At 32.6% G+C, this 25,344-nt stretch overlaps 2 protein-coding genes and 1 long non-coding RNA gene across 3 annotated transcripts; 2 read left to right on the top strand and 1 right to left on the bottom strand.

Annotated features, from left to right (window-relative positions):
- Positions 1-286: 286 nt before the first annotated feature.
- Positions 287-6,005, top strand: LOC107362178 (uncharacterized). Its single transcript, XM_025160921.2, has 5 exons — positions 287-431; positions 517-1,499; positions 2,055-2,343; positions 3,292-4,280; positions 4,853-6,005. The coding sequence occupies exons 2-5, from the start codon at positions 550-552 to the stop codon at positions 5,142-5,144; spliced, it is 2,520 nt and encodes an 839-aa protein (XP_025016689.1). The 5' UTR covers positions 287-431; positions 517-549; the 3' UTR covers positions 5,145-6,005.
- A 19-nt stretch (positions 6,006-6,024) lies between these two features.
- Positions 6,025-6,978, top strand: LOC149094783 (uncharacterized). Its single transcript, XR_016198149.1, has 3 exons — positions 6,025-6,165; positions 6,583-6,630; positions 6,843-6,978. It is a non-coding gene; the product is annotated as an uncharacterized LOC149094783 (long non-coding RNA).
- Positions 6,979-15,144: 8,166 nt separating this feature from the next.
- On the bottom strand, positions 15,145-22,873 carry LOC107362522 (sodium/potassium-transporting ATPase subunit alpha). The gene is made up of 9 exons (XM_015929609.3): positions 22,655-22,873; positions 22,373-22,475; positions 21,884-22,147; positions 19,088-19,922; positions 18,501-18,612; positions 17,043-18,423; positions 16,544-16,674; positions 16,373-16,474; positions 15,145-16,141 (listed from the first exon to the last, which is right to left on the bottom strand). The coding sequence occupies exons 2-9, from the start codon at positions 22,421-22,423 to the stop codon at positions 16,021-16,023; spliced, it is 2,997 nt and encodes a 998-aa protein (XP_015785095.1). The 5' UTR covers positions 22,424-22,475; positions 22,655-22,873; the 3' UTR covers positions 15,145-16,020.
- Positions 22,874-25,344: the final 2,471 nt, after the last annotated feature.

Here is a 25,344-nt window from a genome sequence, read left to right as displayed (position 1 = left end):
TTTATGAACAGTTAATGATATTAACGCAAGATAGACTGTAAGCAAATACACAATAGATATTAATATTCATTGATTTGATATTAGGAAGGAATTTTACATAAGTACATATTTTATTAATCAGTTGCAATGATTCAGTGAATCAGATTCACTTTTAGAATGGTTGATAAGGAAAACATCGCTCTATAAATAGCAAACCATCGGTATAGCCTATTTCTACAGCCTGTTTCCTTTCTTTTAAATCAAGTCTTTATCTTTCAAGTCCACCTACTGCTCTTACTTGTCTTTCTGCTCTTTCTGCTGCTTTGCTTCATTTTTTGCTGAGAAGTATTTTGGCTTGAAGTGAAATTAGTTAATTTAAATTGATTATAAACAACTTTAAAATTTAACAACAATTAATCTCCGTGAGATTGGAAACTACTTTCGTGTAATAAGTATGCTTCTATTTACATTTCAATTTTGGTTTTTTTGTTGTTGATTTCTCGTTAATTTTTGTTGTTTATTTTTATTCTATACTAGATATAAATTGACTTTTTCACAAATACAAAAGAAATGGCAACTACAATCGTTGATTCTAAACCTCTAGATGGACCTTCTGTTACCCTTACTATTCGTTTAATAATGCAAGGTAAGGAGGTTGGTAGTATTATTGGTAAAAAAGGTGATAATATTAAAAAATTTCGTGAGGAAAGTGGTGCCAAAATCAACATATCAGATGGTTCCTGTCCAGAAAGAATTGTTACTGTAACCGGATCAACCGAGAGTATTTTAAAAGCATTCTCATTGATTGGTAGAAAATTTGAAGAGATTCATGAACCATGGAAAGACGGTCAAAGTGGAACTAACTCAGTCACATTACGTTTAATAGTACCTGCTTGTCAATGCGGCTCGCTCATTGGAAAAGGAGGTTCTAAAATAAAAGAAATTCGAGAAATAACTGGAGCTAGTATTCAAGTAGCTAGTGAAATGTTACCTAACTCAACTGAGAGGACAGTTACCATCTCTGGAAGCTCTGATTCGATAACTAAATGTATCTATCAGATTTGTTGTGTTTTGATGGAATCACCTGCGAAAGGTGCAACAATACCTTATCGACCCAAACCAGCAATGGCACAGGTCTTCTTCGCTGGTGGTCAAGCATACACTTTACAAGGTCAATATACAATGCCTCACCCAGATCTGACTGAATTACATCAAGATGCACTTCAGCATGGTCCTCTTATACCCGGACACAATGTTGGTGCTATGAATCCACAGGCTCTTGCCACTTTAACAGCTCAAAGTTCACTTCGACCTGTTACAGCAACTACTGAAATGGCTATACCAAATCATTTAATCGGTTGTATAATTGGTAAAGGAGGGGCGAAAATCAATGAGATTAGACAGCTTTCTGGAGCTTCGATTAAAATTTCAAATTCAGAAGAAGGTTCTAAGGAAAGAACAGTTAGCATCACAGGTACACCAGAATCAATCAATTTGGCCCAATACCTCATTAATTCCAGGTGAGTATTTCTTATACAAATAAAGTTGTTGAATTTGAAAACTTCCTGTGATACTCTAATTTAAATTGTTTTAATTAGCTTAAGAAGTTGTTACTTGAAATATTCGGTCTTTCTCTTTCTGTCAGTTACATATTTACTCTTACCCTTATCTTTTCTCCCAAACATTGTTGGAGTTTGTCGAGTACTCTTATTAACCCCTTTCTCTCTTTTCATCCTAACCTGGATCTGTATTCAAAAAATCTTCAGATTCATCCAAAAATTGTTAGAGGTCCAACTTTTCTTGAATTACTCTTCCTTCTTTTATCGCCATCACTTCATCAGCATAGTCATCATTGTCTATTTCTTTTCATCTCTGTGCTTCTATCTTCTCATCCCTTTCTTCTCTGGTTCTTTTCCTTTTTTCTTCTCTTTTCTTTCTATCTCTTTATTTCTCCCTCACCCCCCTCTCTATCTGTTCTTTTGATGCAATCATCTATCTTTTTTCCGATTTACCCTTTCCTCACCCCTCTCCCCATCTACTCCTTTCTATTTCTGTCATTCTGTTTTCAACAACAGCATGGAATTGCATCAAAACCTGACCCTAGATCCATCCTCAAATCAAATGAACCCGACATCAACCGCAGCGTCAACCCTTACCACAAATCCAATGGCATATCCCCTAACTCAACTGGTGGGACCATCTCCACTGGCTTTGGCTGTTACCCCCAATGCTGCAAACCTTTATGACCTCAACTTCTCAAGTCAAACATCTCGTATTAAACCTTTGAAATTAAAAGCTGGAACTCAAGGGATGACAACGACACCCGGTATTGAGACCAAAGCTGATCGAAAATTTGCTCCTTATTAAGCCTGAACACACACATACACACACATTATTCACTCCTTAAACTATAACCTTTTTTGTCTGTCAACTTTTTTTAAAAAAAAATCGAAAGCTCGATAAAGTTGAAATTGATGATTGAATCTTGATACACTTTCATTAATAACAATCTTTCTAAAATGTAAGACCCAGCAATTAATTGGTCTTAATTTTCGTTGTCAATTAATCAAAGGTAAAACATTCGGCAACAACTTTTCTGAACATTCCAATTGTATTTCAAAATTATATTTGGATTACAAACCAATTGTACATTTCAACAGTTAATGATGTTAATGTAAGATTGGCTATTAGTAAATACACAAGAGATAGTAATATTCATATTAGTACAGAATTAAGATATTTTATTAAGCATTTGAAATGATTCACTTCTATGAATGATTGATAAGAAAAAATATCGCTCGATAAATAGCAAACCATCGGTATAACCTACAGGGTGTAGCGAAAGTTCGTGTAAGTAGGAGGGATCAACATTGACAAAACATCGAGAAAATCATTTTCTCAGAGAAATCAAAACAAACCAAAATTGGTTTCTACGCAGGTGGAAATGTGTTTTTGCCTCCTGCACGAACTTTCGCTACACCCTGTATTTCTACAGCCTGTTTCCTTTCATTCTTTTAAATCAAGTCTTTATCTTACAAGTCCACCTACTGCTCTTACTGCTCTTTCTGCTGCTTTGCTTCATTTTTTGCTGAGAAGTATTTTGGCTGGAAGTGAAATTAGTTAATTTAAATTGATTATAAACAGCTTTAAAATTTATAAACAATTAATCTCCGTGAGATTGGAAACTACTTTCGTGTAATAAGTATGCTTCTATTTACCTTTCAATTTCGGTATTTTTTGTTGTTGATTTCTCGTTAATTTTTTTTGTTTATTTTTATTCTATACTAGATATAAATTGACTTTTTCACATATATAAAAGAAATGGCAACTACAATCGTTGATTCTAACAAACCTCTAGATGGACCTTCTGTTACCCTTACTATTCGTTTAATAATGCAAGGTAAGGAGGTTGGTAGTATTATTGGTAAAAAAGGTGATAATATTAAAAAATTTCGTGAGGAAAGTGGTGCCAAAATCAACATATCAGATGGTTCCTGTCCAGAAAGAATTGTTACTGTAACCGGATCAACCGAGAGTATTTTAAAAGCATTCTCATTGATTGGTAGAAAATTTGAAGAGATTCATGAACCATGGAAAGATGGTCAAAGTGGAACCAACCCGGTCACATTACGTTTAATAGTCCCTGCTAGTCAATGTGGCTCACTTATTGGTAAAGGTGGTGCTAAAATTAAAGAAATTCGAGAAATAACTGGAGCAACTATTCAAGTAGCCAGTGAAATGTTGCCTAACTCAACCGAAAGGGCAGTTACCATTTCGGGAAATTCTGACTCAATAACTAAATGTATCTATCAGATTTGTTGTGTTTTGATGGAATCACCGGCTAAAGGAGCAACAATTCCTTACCGTCCTAAGCCGGCAATGCCTCCTGTTATATTTGCCGGCGGTCAAGCTTATACCTTACAAGGCCAGTACGCAATACCTCACCCTGATCTTACTAAATTACATCAGTTGGCGCTACAACATGCACCTCTGTTACCAGGTCACAATGTTGGTACCGTTAATCCACAAGCGTTGGCAACATTAACAGCAACCAGCTCAATTAGACCAGTTGCAGCCACTACTTTAGCTACTACTGGTGCAGCAACTACTGAGATGGCAATCCCCAATGATCTAATCGGATGTATTATCGGAAAAGGAGGGGCTAAGATTAACGAGATTAGACAGCTTTCTGGAGCTTCGATTAAAATTTCCAATTCAGAAGAAGGTTCTAAGGAAAGAACAGTTAGCATCACAGGTACACCAGAATCAATCAATTTGGCCCAATACCTCATTAATTCCAGGTGAGCATTTCTTATACAAATAAAGTTGTTGAATTTGAAACCTTCCTGTGATACTCTAATTTAAATCGTTTTAATTAGCTTAAGAAGTTGTTACTTGAAATATTCGGTCTTTCTCTTTCTGTTAGTTACATATTTATTCTAACCCTTTTCTCCCAAACATTGTTGAAGTTTGTCGAGTATTCTTATTAACCCCTTTCTCTCTTTTCATCCTAACCTGGATCTGTATTCAAAAAATCTTCAGATTCATCCGAAAATTGTTAGGGGTCCAACTTTTCTTAGATTACTCTTCCTTCTTTTATTGCCATCATTTCATCAGCATAGTCATCATTGTTCATTTCATTTCACTCTGTGCTTCCATCTTCTCATCCCTTTCTTCTCTGGTTCTTTTCCTTTTTTTCTTCCTCCCTTTTTCCTCCTCCCTTTTTTCTTTCTATCTCTTTATTTCTCCCTCGCCCCTCTCTTTCTATCTGTTTCTTTTTGATGCAATCATCTATCTTTTTTCCGATTTACCCTTTCCTCTCCCCTCTGCCCCTCTACTCCTTTCTATTTCTGTCATTCTGTTTCAACAACAGCATGGAATTGCATCAAAACCTGACCCTAGATCCATCCTCAAATCAAATGAACCCGACATCAAACGCAGCGTCAACCCTTACCACAAATCCAATGGCATATCCCCTAACTCAACTGGTGGGACCATCTCCACTGGCTTTGGCTGTTACCCCCAATGCTGCAAACCTTTATGACCTCAACTTCTCAAGTCAAACATCTCATATTAAACCTTTGAAATTAAAAGCTGGAACTCAAGGGATGACAACGACACCCGGTATTGAGACCAAAGCTGATCGAAAATTTGCACCTTATTAGGATTTTAATTATTTATATCAGATCTTAAAACGTTTTTTTTTGATTTATCAAAATTTCAACCCACCTTTCTATTGTTATAGTTCCACAATTATCTTTTAATTTGTCTCTTTCCTTTTAAATCAAAAAATTTAATGTGCATTTTAGGAACATACACTGAAAATTTAGGTTGATATTCCTATTTCCTTTTTTAATCCCTTGCCATCATTATCCATGTTCATCATCTTGTCTTCCTATTTCTCCATATGTTTACAACTCAATGTGAAATCTCATTGAGTTTTTGACTTATTCAAAAAAAACCGAGTCACAAATTATTTTACCTCTTTTGTTCATCTCAGTTACAAATTGATATCAAATCAACGTTATTGATTAGATTATCAAATATGTCAAAATATGATGAATACGCTCATTAACCACCTAAAATGAGGATAAGATGAAGATGACTTTCAGTCAACATTGATTCCTTGCTTACCCAGTATAAACCAAATATTGTAATTTATCTACAAATGCATTTAAAAACATATTCATATCCCTTACTGTTACACACCTTTATACCCTTGATCTTCTCTCTCCCCACCTCCCTCATTCCTCATCTATCCCATCTTCATCATCATCTATCTTTTAAAATTGTTTCTCACTCATACTCTTAGCTTTATATTCTCACCTTTACTCAGTAGCCATTTTCCAGTATATATATAAATATATATATGAATACAAATTCATCACTTTGTTTCCTTTTATTTTACTCCTTGACTCTGAATCCTCTCGTTCTTCAACTCCTTTTATATCCTTTAGCTGAACATTTGCATGTTTTCTTCTATCAATCGGATCAAATCCATATTAAATAAATTTTCGTTTCATTAATATATTACCATCAGAAATATCTTTCTCTTCTCTCTCCTTCCAATAATTTTCTGTTCTACCCTTCCATATGTAACTATTGTTTTTGTCCACTCGATGGTCAAGTAAATTTGAAAACAACAATGAATTTTATTTTACCTCAAACCATTCTTTCCACATTAACGTGAGTTTAATAGCTATCGTGAAAAAACAAATTGTCTCATTTCAACCTGTTAAACTGTTATCCTTCACCAATACATTTTATTGTTAATTTATTGCTTACAATCAATACTCGTTTCTTTGATATTCAATTGATCAGAATATGATTCTGTTTTTCAAAACTCAGCAAACATTTTAACCTTTCATTATTCAACCTGTTCTTTATTAGTCTTCATTGCTCTTTGAGCAAATTCGTTAACTTATAACGCGTACTTGTAGATCAAAATCAGTTAATCAAACTCATAAAATAATTTAGCCATTTATTGTTTGACAACAACCAAATAACCTTATTATCACGATTATTAATCTGATTAAAAATGACTGGATCTCAATTGTTCCCATTTTTCTTCTCTTTTCTTCATAATCATCATCCTTTCTACAGTATTCAAAATGCCCAACTACCTTTTTTATGGAAAAGCATACCAACAAAGTGAGTAAATTATATTTAACTAAATTAGTTAGCAATTTCTAACCTAATCTTTTGTTTATTTTCCTTTTCAATTTGGATTGCACCTTAACTTGGATCATTGGATACTAAATGAATGAACGAAATTTTACCACTTCAACCAAATTAAATTTTCCTGGTCATTCCATTGGATCGGATGCAATTGATTCTTTTGGCATTCTTACTCGAATTTGCAGATGAAACCTTTATGCGGTTTATAAGAGACATTGACTATTAGCAATTTAACTTTATTCAAAATTGTCCTTCACCGGTGTCTATACGATTATATGGAGAGAGCCAAGTAAAACAAGCCAACAAGATCTTTGTCATTTATCATCTTCATCTCAGACTTATTCAAACATAAACAAATCACCTAAAGAATGCGATTCAGAATCAAAAAGTGAGAGACTCACCAATTCAGTTTATCTCTACATAAAGAAAGGATTTATCAATGAAAGAAAAATGATGACTATTCTTGAAAATTTTGGTGAATCGGAATTAACTTAAACTAACCCAAAATCAAAAAAAAAACGTTAACCTGACTCTTCAGTATCACTCCTATTCAAAATGCGTTTATGTATATAAATACAACACACATATATATAAGCACAGCTGATAAACAAATCCTAGAAAGACTCTAAGTTATATCTTTAAAGCTTTTCACTTGTTATTCAACCCTTCATTGCTGTTATTCACAACCTTTATCAACTTTCTCTGGTTTCTTAAAATGAAACTCGAGTCCAATGGATCTGCTTCGACAAGAAACCTCGTGATGTACAAATGAAACCCACTTTAAATGTTATCTTCACATGTCCTCCATCATTCAATCATGCTCCAGTGTTAAACTGCTGTTGTTTCGTAACCTTTGCGATTTAAGTTTGAATTTTTGTCGACTTGTTTCCATGAAAGCACACTCAGTTATCTTCATGAATTAACTTCGTTTTCTTCTTTTTCTATTTTCCTTCATCGTCATCATCATCATCATCATCATCATCTTGTTTAGCTTCTAGCTGTTTGCTAGCTAAAGCACATTCAACACGAATCTCACTCGATGTATATATAAATATAAATATACAATCTATATAAACATGCAGCTCAACGCAAACACCATTCACTTTCATCAACTTACCAACATTGCCAATTGAAGATTCTGTCTGTTCCCTTCTTCTTCATCATTATCATCTCTTCTTATGATTCTTCATCTTTTTCCCGGACAACTGGCAATTAGGACTGCTTTTAATTTTTGTAATCATCAACGTTTCTCTTCTTCTCTGGCATCCCACCAGGATTATTCAATTTGAATTCCTTGAAAGCGAAATAGCTTCAAATGAGTTTGCAAGAGCTTATCTTTTGTTTTAATCCACTGTTAAAATCAACAATGTAAACATCGGGAGATCATTATTACATGTGAAATCTATGATCGTCATACTTTCATGCATCCAACAAACCCTTTCACCGCCTTTTTGTTAAATTTCACTTGTTAGAGCCATTTACCGCTTGATAACCACTTGTTTAGGTGAAAATCAGCTGTTGGTTTAATATCTTAGTCAAAATTTGCATTTCTAACCATTGTTCAGTCAATGAATCGAAGCATTTTTGCTATAATAAGTAATCAGACGAAGAAAATAACATTAAAAACAAATAAAAGCTGAACAAGTGATTATCATCAAATCCTTCACCATCCAGTCTTATTTTACCTAATTTTGTCTCTGAATGTGATCACGCTATCTTATTAACTTAAATCAAAGGCAGCTTAGTAGTATTATCAATGATCATCTCAACTAGTCACTAAATGTTATTGCAATATTGCAATCCCACCGAATCAATTGAATCTCGCTATTCAATATGATGTCATTGTATTGGTAGCCAATCTTATTTCCTAAAGCATAACTTCATCACTATTTACCTCTTTCTCTCTCTCTCTCTCTCATAATCATAAGTACAAACTATGATTAACTGATTAATCCACCTTCAATCTATATTGAAATCTATTATTGTGTCATTTCTAAATCTTGAAATACTTGCATCAAGTGCATGTAGAGCATGGTTCGAAAACATTTCAGCTTATTCTCTTATTCCTCTCTTGATCTTTTCAACTTTTACCCTTTAATATCAGACAAAAATGGTTAAAATAATGATAATGATAATCAGTCGAGTCCGTCACTTGCCATCTTGAAACACAAATCACACAAAGAATCAGAGTTTCCTGCTGTAAACACAAAGAAGAAAAAAATGAATGAGAAATTTGAAACTTGGCTTAACTTCTTGTCGTTCTGGATGATGAAGAGGGAAATAGACAAATGGAGACGTGAATGATGATGTTGTTAAAGATGAAGATAAATATCTATGTCTCTCTGTAAATCTTTTTTTGTACAGCTTTTGTCCATTGAGATACGGAAAAAAATTAGAGACAGTTTTGTATCTATTTTTGTGCACTCGACTTGACAAAGTAATATCTACAAGAGAATTAATGTTAATGTTAATTTTTAAATTAATTTACATTACTTCTCATTTAAATACAACAATGAGATTCAATCAAAATCAACTCAATTACAAAAAACAAAACAATGTTTCTATGGGCCATGTACAAAGTACAAAATTACACTCTTTATCCAATTGTATAAAAAAGCGCTAAATTTGATCTGTTAAAACATTATCATTATCATTATCAGACATCTTGCCCTGCAAAAATGATTTATCTAACTATATTATTAAATCTTTAGCTTCTCTTTGATCGATAGCTCTTAACACTTAGTTGATCAGATAGTTACTTGAGTAATAATTGATAAATCATTTTTCTAAATTTCGCATGACCTCACTACACTTAAAAAATTACTCTTTGTCTAGAAGTTACTTGCATCTCTTAACACTCAATGACCTACACATAAGCTTTACAATCTTTTCTTTTGTTAATCTTTGTTCTAATTTTCGTCTTTCTCATTGTTTGTATAATTTAAGGTAACTTTTTTAATACATTACTATTATTGCTATTATTGCTATTACAATTATAATTATATCTTTTTCAAAATATTTGTTTCTTTAATTTTACTCTCAATCAGCTGTTTTTCTTAAGTTTTCCCTACCTTTACCCATTCACACATTTTTTGTTCAACTCTTAACTTGTTAATTGTCGCTTACTTCATTCAATTAACCAAATTTTGTTTGTACATTGTAACAAGACAGTTTCATCTTACATCCGTATCTATCTGTTAACTGACACAAGCGATTTTGGATTTTGGCAAGACTTGAGGACAAAGACTCAACCATACAATGTTTGGCTTTGCGCTTCTCCTTAATCATTTTACATGATCATCATCTTCATCTTCAACTTGCTGCTTACTTCTGGTTAATTTTCAGACTACAATGTATTAATAGGAACTCCAAGTCAAGAAACTTCATTATGGAATGTATTGTGTTCTCTCAAAGTTTGGTAACAATCAAAATATAATCCAAAAAAAGCTCCATTGGTCTGGCTGATAGAGATTTGGTTTTTTTCCTGATTCGATGTTTTTTGGTTTTCATTCCTCTTATCGGCTGAAGAACTCTTAATTTCGTGATATTTTATTCAAAATTCAATCGTACGTTTATTGAAGTTGCAGAATATATACAACACTTGATTTTTTCTCCTGTTGGGTAACTCAATTTATTGAACTTTGGTCTGGCAACGTTATTTGAATTGAACCTAAATTTACAATGGTATCGCCCAACAATGAACCAAATCATCATGCATTCATTTAAATTCTAATATAACTTTTTAACAAATCATCAAATCAGCAAATGGGATCAATCAGCTCAAATCTTTTTTTTCACTGGAATCTTTTACTGGAAGGAAGATGGTATTTCAATTGACTCACTGGTGACGATTAATTAAGGAAAAGTTTCGATATCCAAATAGATAATCTGTGGATAAATGAATGTTACAATTTTTTTGAGACAACATTTGGAACAAATGATCAAGGTTTATGGAGAAAACTCAATCATTGGTGATATCTTGAGATGACTTAACTGAAAGTAACTCTAGTTTGATTGATATTCATACTAAACCAGTGATGCCCAGTAAAGATGTTAAAAAAGCTGTTAACCTAATTTTCAATACAATTCAAATGAAACGGTTGTGATACTAAGGACCAACCAAAGATTAAGATAAAGCCAAAGAAAAGAACCTCACCGTTTCATATTAACTTCATTTTGTTAGCTTCACGTAAAACTATGATTGCATACGAATGCTAATTATTGAAGAAATCGTTTCATCATTCGCATTAACCGCTTATCAATGTTAAATTGTGGACATACAAGTGTAAATTCAACTTCTTCAACTTTTTACTGCGAAATGGTTCAGGCCTGATGATGGTGATTAATCTAATTGTAAAATAAGACACTTTACCAACCTGTATTTTGAAGGAAGACAATTTATTACTCCATTTTTGCTATTTCAATTTCAAAATTTTTACTCTCAAGAGTAATGGAGTAAATATCAATTCTGATATTCCTTTTTCTCTAAGTATTAACTGAATTGCAATGGTGGTGGTACAGATAAATATTTAGATGTTCAACTAGAATGCTATTAAATGTAAATTAGATTAATCATCAAAATTCAGAAAAAAATTGTGAAAAAAGTCTGATTGTTATTGATTCAAATTTTGTATTGTACATGGTAATACAATGCTAAGTTTGATCTTATTTTATTTTGTAAGCAATCAACATATAGATTATAATTAGTTTTTTTCTCATCTAATTAACTCTATTACTTAACCTCATCCTTAATCAAACTAAAAACTTGAAAAATCTGTTTAAAAAAATGATATTCTAATAGTTTATGCCAATGATTATAACAATCCTTTTCTTTCCCGTTCCCATATTAACCTCACAATTGAAATTTACCAAAGCAAAATATAATAACTGGCTTAAATTGTTTTCACAAAATTTGCAACAAAAAATAGATTTGTTCAAGCAATTTAAAACTGATGATGTCAAATCAATGTGATAAATAAGCAAAAAATATGATCTTTTTGCTTTCTTCCCCATTTACAGTTTACATTGTGACAACCAAAGGATGGATCAACTCGTTTTTAGTCAAGAAAATGTAACAATTAAGATGATTGTGAATTGTATAGACACAAAAATTGTGATTACATTTTAATTACACTTTCATCCTGATTTACAACATTGTCAAATCATTTACCTTAGAGTTTACTTTTAAAGTTGCTTTTTGCGTTCCTTTACAATTATCTATCGATTGTGATCCTATTTTTATTCCTAATTTTCAAATTGAAATACAATCATATCACCAAGAATAGTACATATCAAGAGACGGTTACAAATCTAACCGATTGTAATTGAATCAATACAAAAAAGAAGGCTAATTGTCTACCTTTTTTATGTAACCATATTGAATGATTGGGAGAAAGATTCATTGTTTAATATTTGTTTAATAATGACAAAATTGGGTAAATTTTAACAACTAAAGGGAAAATTATTTGTTCGTGAAAGTGATTAATTGACTGTCGAAATAGATTGAGAAATAAAATTGTTAACAAAAACGAATCAACAATTTTGCTTTATCAATTTACTTTATTTCATTCACCATGTGTATTCAATAGCTTTCGGTGTTTGAAGCAAATCCTGAATTCAGGTCAATGAAATTTTACAATATTGAAAAGATATTTTAATATTGATCTCGGTATGAAAAATGTATTCCTCTATGATCATAGCAAATGACCGATATACCAATGAAAATATCAAAGGTATAATAAATAATCAAATATCGATTTTAAATTTCTCTCATCGATCTCTAGAGAAACTATATATTTGGGTTAGATTTGGGTTGATTGTTTACAATGAAAATTGACTGTAAATCTAATTGTAATTGAAATACTAGATAGGATTACTAAGGTTGAGATATGATTGGCAATAAAAATATCTGAAGCCAAAATATTGGCACAATTAAATGGTTAACATTACAAGAAATATCGATAATTGATTAGAAGAAGGTAAAATATTTTATATTAATATACTAAAATGATTTCTGTTTTGTCATTATTCCAACAAAAAGACAAACATTGTTACAATTAATGCTCACTGTAATTGTGATTGTTAATACAAAATCATTAATGCATTAACTTATCGACTATATATTATCGAGCAACATAAACTAATTATGATTACAAGAGATAGCAAAAAATGGTTTCCCAATGAAATATATTAATATGATGGCAATATTTCGACATTGAACAAGTGAATAAAATGAATGAATGAATGAATGAAGTTAAGGACAAAATCAATAAAATATTATAGTATTACAAGTAACGGTGAATTGAGTTTACTCCATGAATGAAGAGTAAATTTGATTGTAATTGCCTGGTTATTACGTGATAATGTAAGGAGTGGTCCTTAAAAATTAGACAAATTTTCAAACAAAATTCAACCAGATTAAGTTTCTTTAAATAAATGATTCAAAGCTCAAATTAATCAGAATCTCATGCACTTTTCAAATTTTTGTCTATCAAAATATTTAATTAAACAGTGTAAAGCGTTTTGAATGGGATGATGAACATAATTTGATAGTCAAGTTTTGTCAAATATAATCCAAGCTTTATGAACCAAATAAGTTAAGTTTGTATTAACTGTCTTTAACATTGTCAAGATACTAATAACGTTGGGTCAACCAACTCAAAATTATGGAGAGCCGGAGCCAGTTATGAACGGAGGTCATCATCGGTCCTTAGTGAATGTATCACCTCTATTTCAATGACAATTATTCAATAGTTTTCAAGTTAAAAAACAGACAAATTTGTCTATTTTTTGGGGACCACTCCTTATTGCTTCGTAAAACTGAATGAATATTGTAATCGATAAACCATTAATGGTCACTTCCATTTTATTTGGGCGTCAACAGTTAAATTCAATCACTCTAATGGTTCCTTCAATTATTGTTGTGAAATTTGAAATATTCAGGCAAATTAGTGTAATATTTGATTCATTCTCATGCTATCATGAGTTTTACTATCATTATTTTCTTGCTTTTTTCCCATTTTACTATTTTAATGAATCAAATGTTTGGATACACTAACATTTAATATCAAACTCTGATCTATTATTTCGTAATTATTCAACATCTATATTTCACCATTCTACCAGTTATCTTCCCTATGATTTGGTTCAGGAACAAGATTCGAGGTTTACATTTCTAAGGTGACCTCGTTACATTTTTTGGGAATTAACCTCTATCGAATTTTTACAGAAGAAACAGATTGTTTCACAGAATTTAAATTTTCTCCTTTCAAATAACAATGCTAAAAGCTCAAAAACAAGGCATCGCTTCATCTGCTTCACTAAGAACGAAAATTTGCGAAGAAATGAGCTAAAGGGAGTTAAGAAACAGATTGAAATGCTAACATTCAGAAGTTTTAGAGAATTGAAATAAGTGCTGGGAGAAGCAAAAGATTAGACAAACGAAATGAAAAGTGATTACAGCTAAATTGAAACCATCGGTTAATCGTTGGAAATAAAATGAGTTAATTGAGATGAACATTGTAAATTTCAATTGCAATGTGAATTTTTGCCATTTGTTTATATAGCTAATTAATAGTTATTTTATCTTATGATCTAAAAGCAAATAATGAATTTTTGTTGCAACGATTAATTGATTAATGATCATTCATTCTCAGTTTAACTTTTCATCTCCAGCTAAAGCATATCATCTGCTGAAATTTTGCGCTCATCTTGCGATTCTCTTGTGTAACAATCATTACTATTATCATGAAGCAAATATTAAATCAATATTTGGTTACACTAAGATTTAAGGTCAAAATTTAAGTAACTATTAGTTTGTAATTGTTCAAAAAAACATACTACGTAATAGTACGTACCATTTGATTATGCTGCACTTTAATAATTTTTGTTAAAATATTTTTTATTTCATTTACGGAAATCAAGATTTAGAGATTTAAATCTTATCCAAGGTTTACATTTTTATCCTGCAATTTAAAAAATTGAAGGAAACTGGTTGTTTTTAGAAACAGTTGTATAATGATAACCCAGTCATCATGTACACATTTGCCAACTATTCAGCTTTAAATCAGTGTCAAAAACCACGCCAATCGAATTGAAGATGCTCATTATCGAGAGGAAATAATTGTAATTGACATAAAATGTTACCTTGACCAGCTTTGTGTCCTCAATCCTATCCTAATTAACATTTAACATAACCTACTCTTTACCCATTGGACTATCAATTATTATTTCTTTTACCATTAAACTAACTCATACTTACTGTTGTAATTGAAAAGTAACATGAAAAGTAATATGAGCATGAATGAGCGTCAAATGCCAGCAAGAAAATGTCAATATTTTTGGTCTCTCTTTATTATTGACTGTAATTTCATGTCGCGTTAAAACCTAGCATTTAGGATAACGAGCAGTTGGTTTCACCATTTGTGAGATTTTTATGTTGATTGGGAAAACAATGGTTCAATAGTTTAATAAAATAAGGGATAAATGCTTGATAGAATGGACGATTTTGAGAGATTTATTGATTAGCTCTGATTGTTGTGTTTAGGAATACTTGTTGTATCAAAAATTTTCAGCGAAATAGCTAGCTTGACAATGAAAAGCTGTTAAAATTTGTTAAAAATGGTAATAACTAATAAAATTACAATTTTGTTGAATTATTATACCATGATTGACCCTACCAAATTTTTACAAAAAAAACAGATTGTTACTCATAATTTTTTCAAACAACAATAATTAAAACCTCAAAAAAACAAGGATTCGCTTTATCTGCTTCACTGAGAACGAAAATTTGCAAGGAAATGCTAACATTTGGAAGTTGTAGATAAAAGCAAAAGATTAAATAACGAAATGGTAAATGCTAAATCGACACCATCCATTAAACTTTTAAATTAAATACAATAATTAATGTAATAATTTTAAATAGTTTGAAATAGAAGGAGTTGATTGAGATGAAATTTCACTTGAAGCTCAAATCTGAATTTTTGTAATGTATTTTCTTAGCTGATTAGTTGTTATTTTATCTTCTGATCTGAAACGAAAATAATGAGAAAGATTAAAATTACAATTTTCTTGCATAGTCTTGAAATTGGATAAAGTTTTTGTTGCAACGATTAATTGATTAATGCTCATAGTTTTTAAGTGCAACTTTTTTCTTCTCCACCAAAGCATAATATCAACTGAAATTTTAAGCTGAGTCTCTTGCACAACAATCATTACTAATATTGTTTTAAATTAAATTTGATTGATGGGTTAGCATGGTGGTCTCTGAATGAATGACGAGGTGATTTGAGCAGTGCTACTTTAAGCAAAATAATTGTAATGATTATGATGAAAATGATGGTAATGATCAACACCGAGAGTAACTCAGTAGTAAGTCTCTTTTTCAACCCATCCTCCAGGTCTACGTCTAATAATAAATTTACGAGATTCATCGTAAATGAGAATCAGTAGAGCGAACGGCAAAGCTGGGAACCACCATGAAATCCTATAATTTAAACAGAGAAAAATAAATTAAATTAATCAATTATGAGTGTAAAAATGAGCAATGACAGCTTGTTTTTCAACGAGTCTACTACTGTAGCTCTTAATAATTATTGAGGATCAGCAAATTTTTTTCCAGTTACTTTAGTCCTTGCATTAGGTATAAATATATATATATAATAAATAACGAGCTCAAATATTATTATATAAGTTGATTTTTCTTGTCGGTGCTTACTTGAGAGGATAAAGTTTGAGCACAACATCCATTCCTGGAGTGTATGATAAGAAAGCAGCTACGGCAGTTTCAAAAAAGATACCAAAGGTCAAAACGTGATTTCTGAAAAAAGCAAATAAAATTAGCCAAAAAATATGATAAAAGGAATATCAATGGTTTTGTTTATCTTACTTCATTCCCTGATGAACAAGGGAATTCCGTCTAGTTTTACAGACAATCAGATCAGTCCATTGCACAATGACGATGGCAACAAAGAAGGCAGTGTGGCAAGTATACTCTAATGACTTTCGAGCTTTGTAGGTCTGTTGAATGAGATGAAAATTTCAAATATTTGAATTCAGGTTTAGTTAAACTTATTTTGAGTAAATTATACGAAATTTTACACATAAAAAGAAAAAAAACAAATCAGAAATACTCCTGTTCTCTTTTTTTCTGAATCTATTAACGAGGAGAACTCTCAATTGTCTAACAGAGAGTTTCATTGCAATTTAAATGCTATAAAAAGTTTCAAATACGATACTAACGTTAGTATCCATTAAATGTCGCTATTAATCTGCAGAATTTGATGGATTTATTCGTTTTTAGACAAAATAAATGAATTGATTAAAAATATTGATAAATTTGATTCGTATTAATCATCAATTATTGATAAAAAATGCTGATAACGTACCCATTCTTGACCATATGAATCGGTAACATCATTGATGGCTTTTGAATCCCAATCATGACGAATACCGAAAAGTGTACCTGGAAGGAAACCACTTTCTGCCATTATCACAAAATAAGTGAAGAAACCAGCAGCTGCTTGAATGGTACCTATTTGACCATAAGACATGGAAATAAGTCTTTCATTTACAAGTTTATCCTTCTTCGCGTCACGAGGCTGACGTTTCATGATATCACTTTCAGCTTGTTCATAGGCCAATGAGATAGCTGGTACCATGTCAGTACCCAAATCAATGCAAAGAATGGTTACAGCTCCAAGAGGAAGAGGTATATTGAAGACGATGAAAGTCAAAAATGGTGAGATCTCAGGAATATTACTAGATAAAGTGTAAGCAATTGATTTTTTAAGATTGTCAAAGATAAGACGGCCTTCTTCAACACCAGTCACGATAGAAGCGAAGTTATCATCCAACAAAATCATATCAGCAGCTTGTTTACTAACGTCTGAACCAGCGATACCCATAGCAATACCAATATCGGCTTTCTTAAGAGCGGGAGAATCATTTACACCATCACCAGTAACAGCTACAATTGCTCCTTGTCGCTGACAACCTTCGACAATGATCAACTTTTGTTGAGGAGATGTTCGGGCGAAGACAATTTCCCTGTGGTTTGCGAGTACCTCATCCAACTGGTCCGGAGTAAAGTCTCGAAGCTCTCCTCCATGTATAACAGCAGCTTTTGCCTCTTTAGGATTTACTTCTTCAACAGGTATACCCTTTCTTAAAGCAATATCATCAACAGTTTCAGAACCTTCTGAGATGATTCCGACAGCTTTGGCAATAGCTTTGGCAGTGATGGGATGATCACCAGTGACCATAATAACTTTAATACCAGCACTTCGACATTTAGCGACAGCATCTGGTACAGCAGCTCGAGGGGGGTCAATCATGGATACAAGACCAACAAAATTAAGACCATCTAATGGAAAGTTTGCTTCATCTGGATCAAATTGGAATCCAGGAGGATATTTGTCTTTGGGAAGAGTTAAGTAACAGAAACCGATAACTCTTTCACCCAGACCGCCAAGTTCTAGGTAAGCATAGTTGAATGCTTGTTTCATTTCTTCATCTAAAACTTTCTCTTGTCCATTGATGTAGATGGTTGAACACCGTTCCAAGATCCTTTCGGGAGCTCCTTTCATACACAATAGATAACCTTCATTTGGATCTTCAGTCTCATGTATTGTTACATGATATTTATTAGTTGAATTGAAAGGAATTTCGCAAACTTTTTTATTCTTTCTTCTGAAAGCAGCAACATCACCACATGCTACCTCTAGACACTTGAGAATAGCAGATTCAGATGCATCACCAACGGTTTCTCTGATTGAAACATAAATTGTAAAGATATTGAATAAGTATTTATATTAATTGAATAATAAAATCAAAAGTAAATTTACCTCTTGAGTATCGGCACATTTTCTTGTCCTCCTTTGAAATCAGCTCTGCTGCACAACATACATACTCTAGCCAAAGCTTTCCATCCAGCAGATGACTTGTCATACGATAGACCTATTGGAAAGTCAAAGCAACTTTAATATTGCTTTATAATGATAATGGCTTGATGCGTTCGCAAAAGCTTATAGAGAAATTTCAATGATAAGTTCTGTTATGTAAGATCTGTATTCATAATGCTACAGTTATAACTAATTAAGAAATTAAAACAAACCTTCATTCAAATTTACAATATAAAAAACAAATTTTTAAATTGAATAACTAGCAGACTTTCATGCATATCCATGTAAATCGCTTTCGTTAATAATTAAGAATATTATTATTATCAATAATAAATATGCCAAGAATATAATCAAACCTCTCAACTTTGTAATATTAATATTCTCAATCTGAATTCATTGTAGCAGCTAGAAGCTAAAAATATGGGTAACTTTCAATGGACATGATCACATCAAGCTGAAAACGGAAGGTTTTACAAGTATTTGTAAGTCTGCATAAGGAATCAAATTAGTGTAGTAAAAAATTAATTTACCTGATTGATCTTCAGTTGTGTCAGCCTCGATGATATGATTGTCAAACCACATATGAGCAACTGTCATACGGTTTTGAGTTAATGTACCAGTTTTATCAGAGCAGATCGTTGAAGTTGAACCAAGTGTCTCAACAGCCTCTAAATTCTTGACCAGACAATTTTTAGAAGCCATTCTCTTGGCAGTCAAAGTAAGACAGACAGTTACAGTGGCAAGTAAACCTTCTGGTACATTGGCTACAATAATACCAATCAAGAAGATAGTCGCATCAAGCCAGTTATAATCGAGTGCAAGAGCGATGATGAAAAAAGTGATTCCAAGGAAGAAGGCAACCCCGGTAATAATGTGAATAAAATGCTCAATTTCTTTAGCAATTGGAGTTTGACCCATCTCAAGACCGGAAGCTAAATTAGCAATACGACCCATAACTGTTCTATCCCCAGTTTGAATTGCAATTCCTGTAGCTGTTCCTTCAACACAATTTGTCGAGAAAAAGGCCAAGTTACGTGTTTCAAGAGGATTATCATGAGTCTTCTCTGGACTCCTTGTTTGTGGCTCGGATTCTCCTGTCAATGAAGAGTTATCTACTTTACACTGGTGAGCGGCGACAATTCTGAGATCAGCCGGTATACGGTCACCACCTTTAACTTCGATAAGATCACCAACTACAACTTGTTCACAAGGAATGGTCAACTTTACACCATCTCGAATGACTAATGCAAATTGAGGAACCATACTTTTGAACGAGTCCATGATTGAAGCACTTTTGGCCTCTTGGCAGTATGAAAAGACTCCTGTGACAATGACTACACCTGCCAATACCAAACCAAGGTAGAGCTAGAGAAAAATGGAAAAATCAGACACGTGAATGAGATGTAAAATATAATATAATATGCAATATATAACCAGCGATGGAAATCGGTTGGTGTAATAAATATGAAAAGAGGAAAATGTAAATGTAGACGCATTTCGGTCGATTTAAATTTATGTGATTCAGGCTTGAGTTATTTCAAAATAATAATTGATTTTCAATCAAATTTTACAATAGATCTCAAATAAGTCTACCTTGCTAGGCAAAGAAAAGAGCAAAAGATGAAACAGTTGCTATTTTAAGTAGGTCAAAAAGCCAAGAGAAAAAAACAATTAAAAAAACAGACAGCTTTCAGTCTTTTATTTCAATGAATAAACTAAAGTGACTAAAAGTTTTTATCAAAGTAAAACTTGATTCAGATCAAGAACTTGAGTAATGTTTCACTTATTTAAAAAGTATTTGTTTTCTCATAGAAACGCTGTAATCAGTCAATTTGTGGGATTGAAGAGGTGGAAGAAGAAGTACAGACGTACATTCGGATTTCCTTTCGTAATTTAACAATATAAGTTTAAGGTAAATAATAAGAAATGAAAACAACCAACGATTTTTGTTTGCTGGTTGCTCTTCATTTAGTATTTAAAGGTAACCGGACATCACGGCATTGTCAGTTGGTTGTTTCAACAGAATCCTTACACATGTAAATCATTTTGTGTATACACAGTCAGTGTGAATATAAAAAACTTGAGAAGATTTTCCACTATCTTGAGTTATCTGGACGATTTTTTTCTTCCAAGTTTCTCTAAAACACTTGAATACTTTTACATAGAGATTTTATTTTCTTTCATGAATGCATTCCATGTTGTTGTTGAAAACAGAAATAGAAAGAAGCAAAAGAGGAGAGGAAAGGTTCATCTTCAGATTTTCCTCATTTTAGATGGTTAATGAGCGTGTTCATCATATTTTGACATGGGTAATCTAATTAATAACGCCGATTTGATATCAATTTGTAACTGAGAGGAAAAAGGTAAAATAATTTGTGACTCGGTTTTTTGAATAAGTTAAAACTCAATGAGAATTCACATTGAGTTATAAACATATGGAGAAATAGGAAGACAAGATGATAAACATGGATAATGATGGCAAGGGGTTAAAAAAGGAAATAGAAATATTAACCTAAATTTTCAGTGTACGTTCCTAAAATGCACATTAAATTTTAGATTGAAAAGGAAAGAGGCAAATTTTAAGATAATTGTAAAGCTATAACACAGAAAGGTGGATTGAAAGTTTTATGAAATCCTAACAAGTTGCAAATTTTCAATCAGCTTTGATCTCAATACTCAATACCGGTTGTCGATGTCATACCTTGAGTTCAAGCTTTTAATTTCAAAGGTTTAATATGAGATGTTTGAATTGAGCATTTGAAGTCATAAAGGTTGATCATTGAGGTTAACAGCCAAGTTTGTTTTGAGAAAATGATTTCTGAAAGTTTTTATCAAAGTCAAACTGTGACCTTCTCTGATGACTAGAGCATATTGTGGAACCATACTTTTGAATGATTCCGAATGAATGAAATAGCAGAACTTTTGGCTTCTTGATAATAAGAAAAACATCTTGTTACGATGAAGACTACTACAAGTACAATAACTAGGTATAACTGAAACTTCAAATGAAAAAGACAAGAAACTTTTGTTAGAAGAACTTCATTGGAGTTACAAGTTATTTTTGTCTTAAAAGTTACTCGAGAATTTTTTTAATATTTCTAAGTGGCTCAACAATCTGAAAACAGAGCTCATAAAACAATCACCTATTAAATTAGATAAAATTTCCACACCGAACTTTAAATTCAATACTTTTACTCAAAGTATTACTTCTAATACCAATTATACTGACCGACCCTTTGGTAGTATAGTATAATCACAGTATATCAATTGTTAAATTTTCGGGTTAATAGTGATATAAAGGAAGGAATAGTAAATAAAAAGCTCACATTATCAGGTGAAGGATTATCGGTAGTTGAAACTTGGATGGAATAAGCCAGGAAACATAGAACTGCACCAATCCAAAGAAGAAGCGCAAATCCTCCGAAAAGCTGTTTACAAAATTTAACCCATTCGGGTGTTGTTGGCGGTGGGGTTAACGTATTAGGTCCATCTCTTTCATATACAGCCTTGGCTTGAGCAGCCGTCAGCCCTTTAACTCGATCAGTTTTAAGTCTGGAGCACAATTCATCAAGTGTAATAATATGGTCATCCTTTTAACACAGGTAAATAATTTGATGTCGATAACATAGAGGTAAATCATAGGTAAACATTGTAGACACATTGTTGGTGTTGAGGGGCCATTTTAGAATAATTGGTCGTAAAAATAAACATAAATATCATTAAATAAAGGCAACAAGTATAATAAAATAAACAGCAAAACAATTTAAAAAAATTATGTGGATAGAGATATAACAGAAATGAACGGGGAAACTTACCACATCAAGTTCTTTCTTGAGATCATCTAAATCAGCCTTTTTCTTAACCATTTTTGTTGAAAAACGGGAATAGAAAAATTTGAACCAGCAAACAGTAAACTTACTAATAATGTCAATATAAATGGTAAAAGAAAAGATGATAATCAAGATACAATGGGATTAAAATAGAGAAAAATTAACTTGGGTTAGCTAGTTACCTAGCATAACCAGGTTGCGCTAATGTAATGCATTAACATATAGGAAAGGCTTGACAATGGCTAGGTAGAAAACAGTAAATCTTACTTTTAAAATAGATAATAAAAAATCCAAATTTTTATCCAATATGACCGTCAATTCCAGGCAAAATGATGATGAAAATGATGATGATGATGATTGCCTAATCTCTCTTTGCACTTCTTCAACAAACCAAAATCTAACTTTTCTGCCAACTCAAAGTGGCAACAAGCGAGTGAAAGCCAAAAGATATCAACAACTTTCAGCTTCGAGATACCAATTTAGACTAAATAAGAGTTAACTCGAGAAGCGAAAGAGAGAGAGGGAGAGAGAAAGTTGAAAAGGTAGGAGACGATAATGTTGATTCTGGTGATGATGAAGAGGAGGAGGAGGCATTCAGTCTTGTATTTATAGAATGCAGTTATCAAACTAACAAGAATATACAGGGTGAGGAGTAAAAAGTATTAGGCAATTGACGGAAAAATAATGCACTGAAATGTATGTGAAAGGTGGAGTTACATGTATACAGAGTGTAACTAAAATTTGGGTACAAGGCGCAAAATGTTTCCCCCGTGCGTAGAAACCAATTTTAATTTGTTTCCATTTCTCGATTAAGCCCTCTTAAGCCCTCCTTTACCTACTCGAACTTTGGTTGCACCCTGTATATTCCCATGAGTTACCGAGACCGCTACCGGTACTCGTAACTAGGCGTATCCAGGTTTTTCACAAAGCACAAAGAGTAATACTCTTTGGGTTTTCATTTATTTTTAACTGGTAACAAATGGTAAGTTTACTTATAACTAACTTATCAGGTGAGCTAACTTTTCAAGTTAACCTTGATAAGGCAGGTTTTTGAACATCACTACACTGAACGTAACCAGTTGAAGTTGTATGCTGTCTGCGAAGATGATAAATGGGTGAAGAAACAAATGGAAAACTATTGAAATCTCATCAAAAAAGTTACTTAACATTACCTAATGCTTCCGTTTTTGTATTTATCACTTGAAATGTTTTAATCAAAGTATCTTACTCTTCAATTGCCAAATCTTGAAATCTTGCTATACCTTTCAGTGAAGCCTCTACAGTGTGTCTTCATTTTATGGAAGGAAGTAAAATGATTGTTTAATAAATTTAAGATTCTTTTATTTCTTTCTTTAATCATTCAATTTTGTAACATTGGATTAGGTAGCGAAGCCAGACACGAGCCGCTTAGAAAGGAAGCCAAGCCAAGCTGAAAGTTTAACGGCTCGAATTGGATCGAGCCAGCTCGAGCGAGCCATTTTGAGCCAAAAAAGTTTTCTTTAAGAACTTTTTTGCAACAGTTTTTTCAGAAAATTTCATTAAATAACTTATTAAATTCGTTTTTTGAATGATTCCAGCCATAAGCAGCCATTTTACTGCCCAAAAGCTCGAGCTAGCTCAAGCCAAGCGCAGCTAAATTTCCAATTTGAGCCGGCTGGTTGAAATTAAGCTGACTTCGGTATGTAATTGAAATGCTAGGATTGATTAAATATACATAAAACAATATAATCTAAAAGGAAAGAGATCGGTTAAAGGCATCGTTAAGGTTCTGTAATTGAAGAACAGCCCAATCGGTGAGAAGTGAATGTTTCGGTGTGATGGCAACATTTCCAATCTTTAAATTAAAACTCTGGGAAAGTCGACGAGCAGGACAAGAGTTGAATTGTTGGCCATTCTGTTAGGGAAAAACAAATAAAAAAATCTTATAAAAAAACTCAAACACAAACCAGTTTTAGCCAAATAAGAGAGTTAAATAAAAAACTGGACAAAAGGCTATTTAATCTGAGCTAGTCCAGTTTGGCAGAGTACCAATGTTTTATAAATTGTAACAAGATAAAAGTAAAGATGCAACATCAATTTAAGAGCTTGAAATGTTGATTGAATTTAGGAAATAGAGCAATAAATGAAACAGGCGCCAGCTGTTGACTTCAGTTATCAACTAAATCGCAATAAAGTATTTCCACGAATTTTTCTCGATGGTTTATGGCCGGCTAGCCGCAACCAGACGCAACTTACTGTGTTATCTACTATCTTCTAGGAGACCTAGTTGGACGCACCAGCTCTAGGCACTAGTCTATCTAGGGAACTGTTTAATTTCAATTGCCAATGCTATTACCAAAAAATCGTCAAACGGGTTTAATACCTTTAACTCGTAGTATTTGAGGTATGAGTTATGGTCACTCTCCATGGACTGCAAAACTTGCATCTAATAAACACATTGAACTGGTTAATTCAACCATCAAGTCAGCTGCCAATACAATGGCAAATCGTATTACAGGATTTAAGAATACTCTTGCTTCTTCAGCAACGAATTCTCCGTCCAAAGTATCTAAAGAGAATTCTTATTCTACTGGAGTTAGTGGTCCAGCTTTGTTACTTTCTCAATTCGCTAGTCTAGTCGCCGAAAAAATTCCTGCCAATTTTGGTTATGATGATGATGATTGTCAAAGCTTACGGTCACTTGATTTCAAGAGACATAGTATTGCTGATAGTGCTGATGATCTCAGATCCAGAGAGGGAAGTATAGCCCAAAATCTTGTAGGTTTTGCCTTCTCACAACAGAAATCTAATAATTAACCGCCACTTTTCGAAACGATTGAAAAGTATTACCATGAAGACTTGATACCAAACAATCAATCTCCTCCTGTCATTGAAATTGAAATCACGTCATGCTGTAGATGTCACATTTGCTCTATGCACCGATGTACGGTCTATGGAAAGAAACAAGTAACTATTTA

The sequence above is a fragment of the Tetranychus urticae genome, chromosome 1, assembly GCF_039701765.1.
Source record: "Tetranychus urticae isolate SD_2017Ah chromosome 1, NJAU_TeUrti_SD_1.0, whole genome shotgun sequence".
NCBI classification, from domain to species: Eukaryota; Metazoa; Arthropoda; class Arachnida; order Trombidiformes; family Tetranychidae; genus Tetranychus; species Tetranychus urticae.
Note: the sequence above shows the minus strand (reverse complement) of the source record. Positions and strands in the feature narration are given on the sequence as shown.

What these genes read in the sequence shown, in the direction of transcription:
- LOC107362522 (XM_015929609.3), bottom strand. Translation starts at nt 22,423, where the DNA reads ATGGTTAAGAAAAAGGCTGATTTAGATGATCTCAAGAAAGAACTTGAT. An exon ending in CACAACTGAAGATCAATCAG is followed by an intron (nt 18,613 to 19,087) that starts GTAAATTAATTT and finishes ACTTTCCAATAG; the next exon opens with GTCTATCGTATGACAAGTCA. An exon ending in CTCAAACTTTATCCTCTCAA is followed by an intron (nt 16,142 to 16,372) that starts GTAAGCACCGAC and finishes TTTAAATTATAG; the next exon opens with GATTTCATGGTGGTTCCCAG.
- LOC107362178 (XM_025160921.2), top strand. Translation starts at nt 550, where the DNA reads ATGGCAACTACAATCGTTGATTCTAAACCTCTAGATGGACCTTCTGTT. An exon ending in ATCGAAAATTTGCTCCTTAT is followed by an intron (nt 2,344 to 3,291) that starts TAAGCCTGAACA and finishes TTTTTCACATAT; the next exon opens with ATAAAAGAAATGGCAACTAC. An exon ending in CAATACCTCATTAATTCCAG is followed by an intron (nt 4,281 to 4,852) that starts GTGAGCATTTCT and finishes TTTCAACAACAG; the next exon opens with CATGGAATTGCATCAAAACC.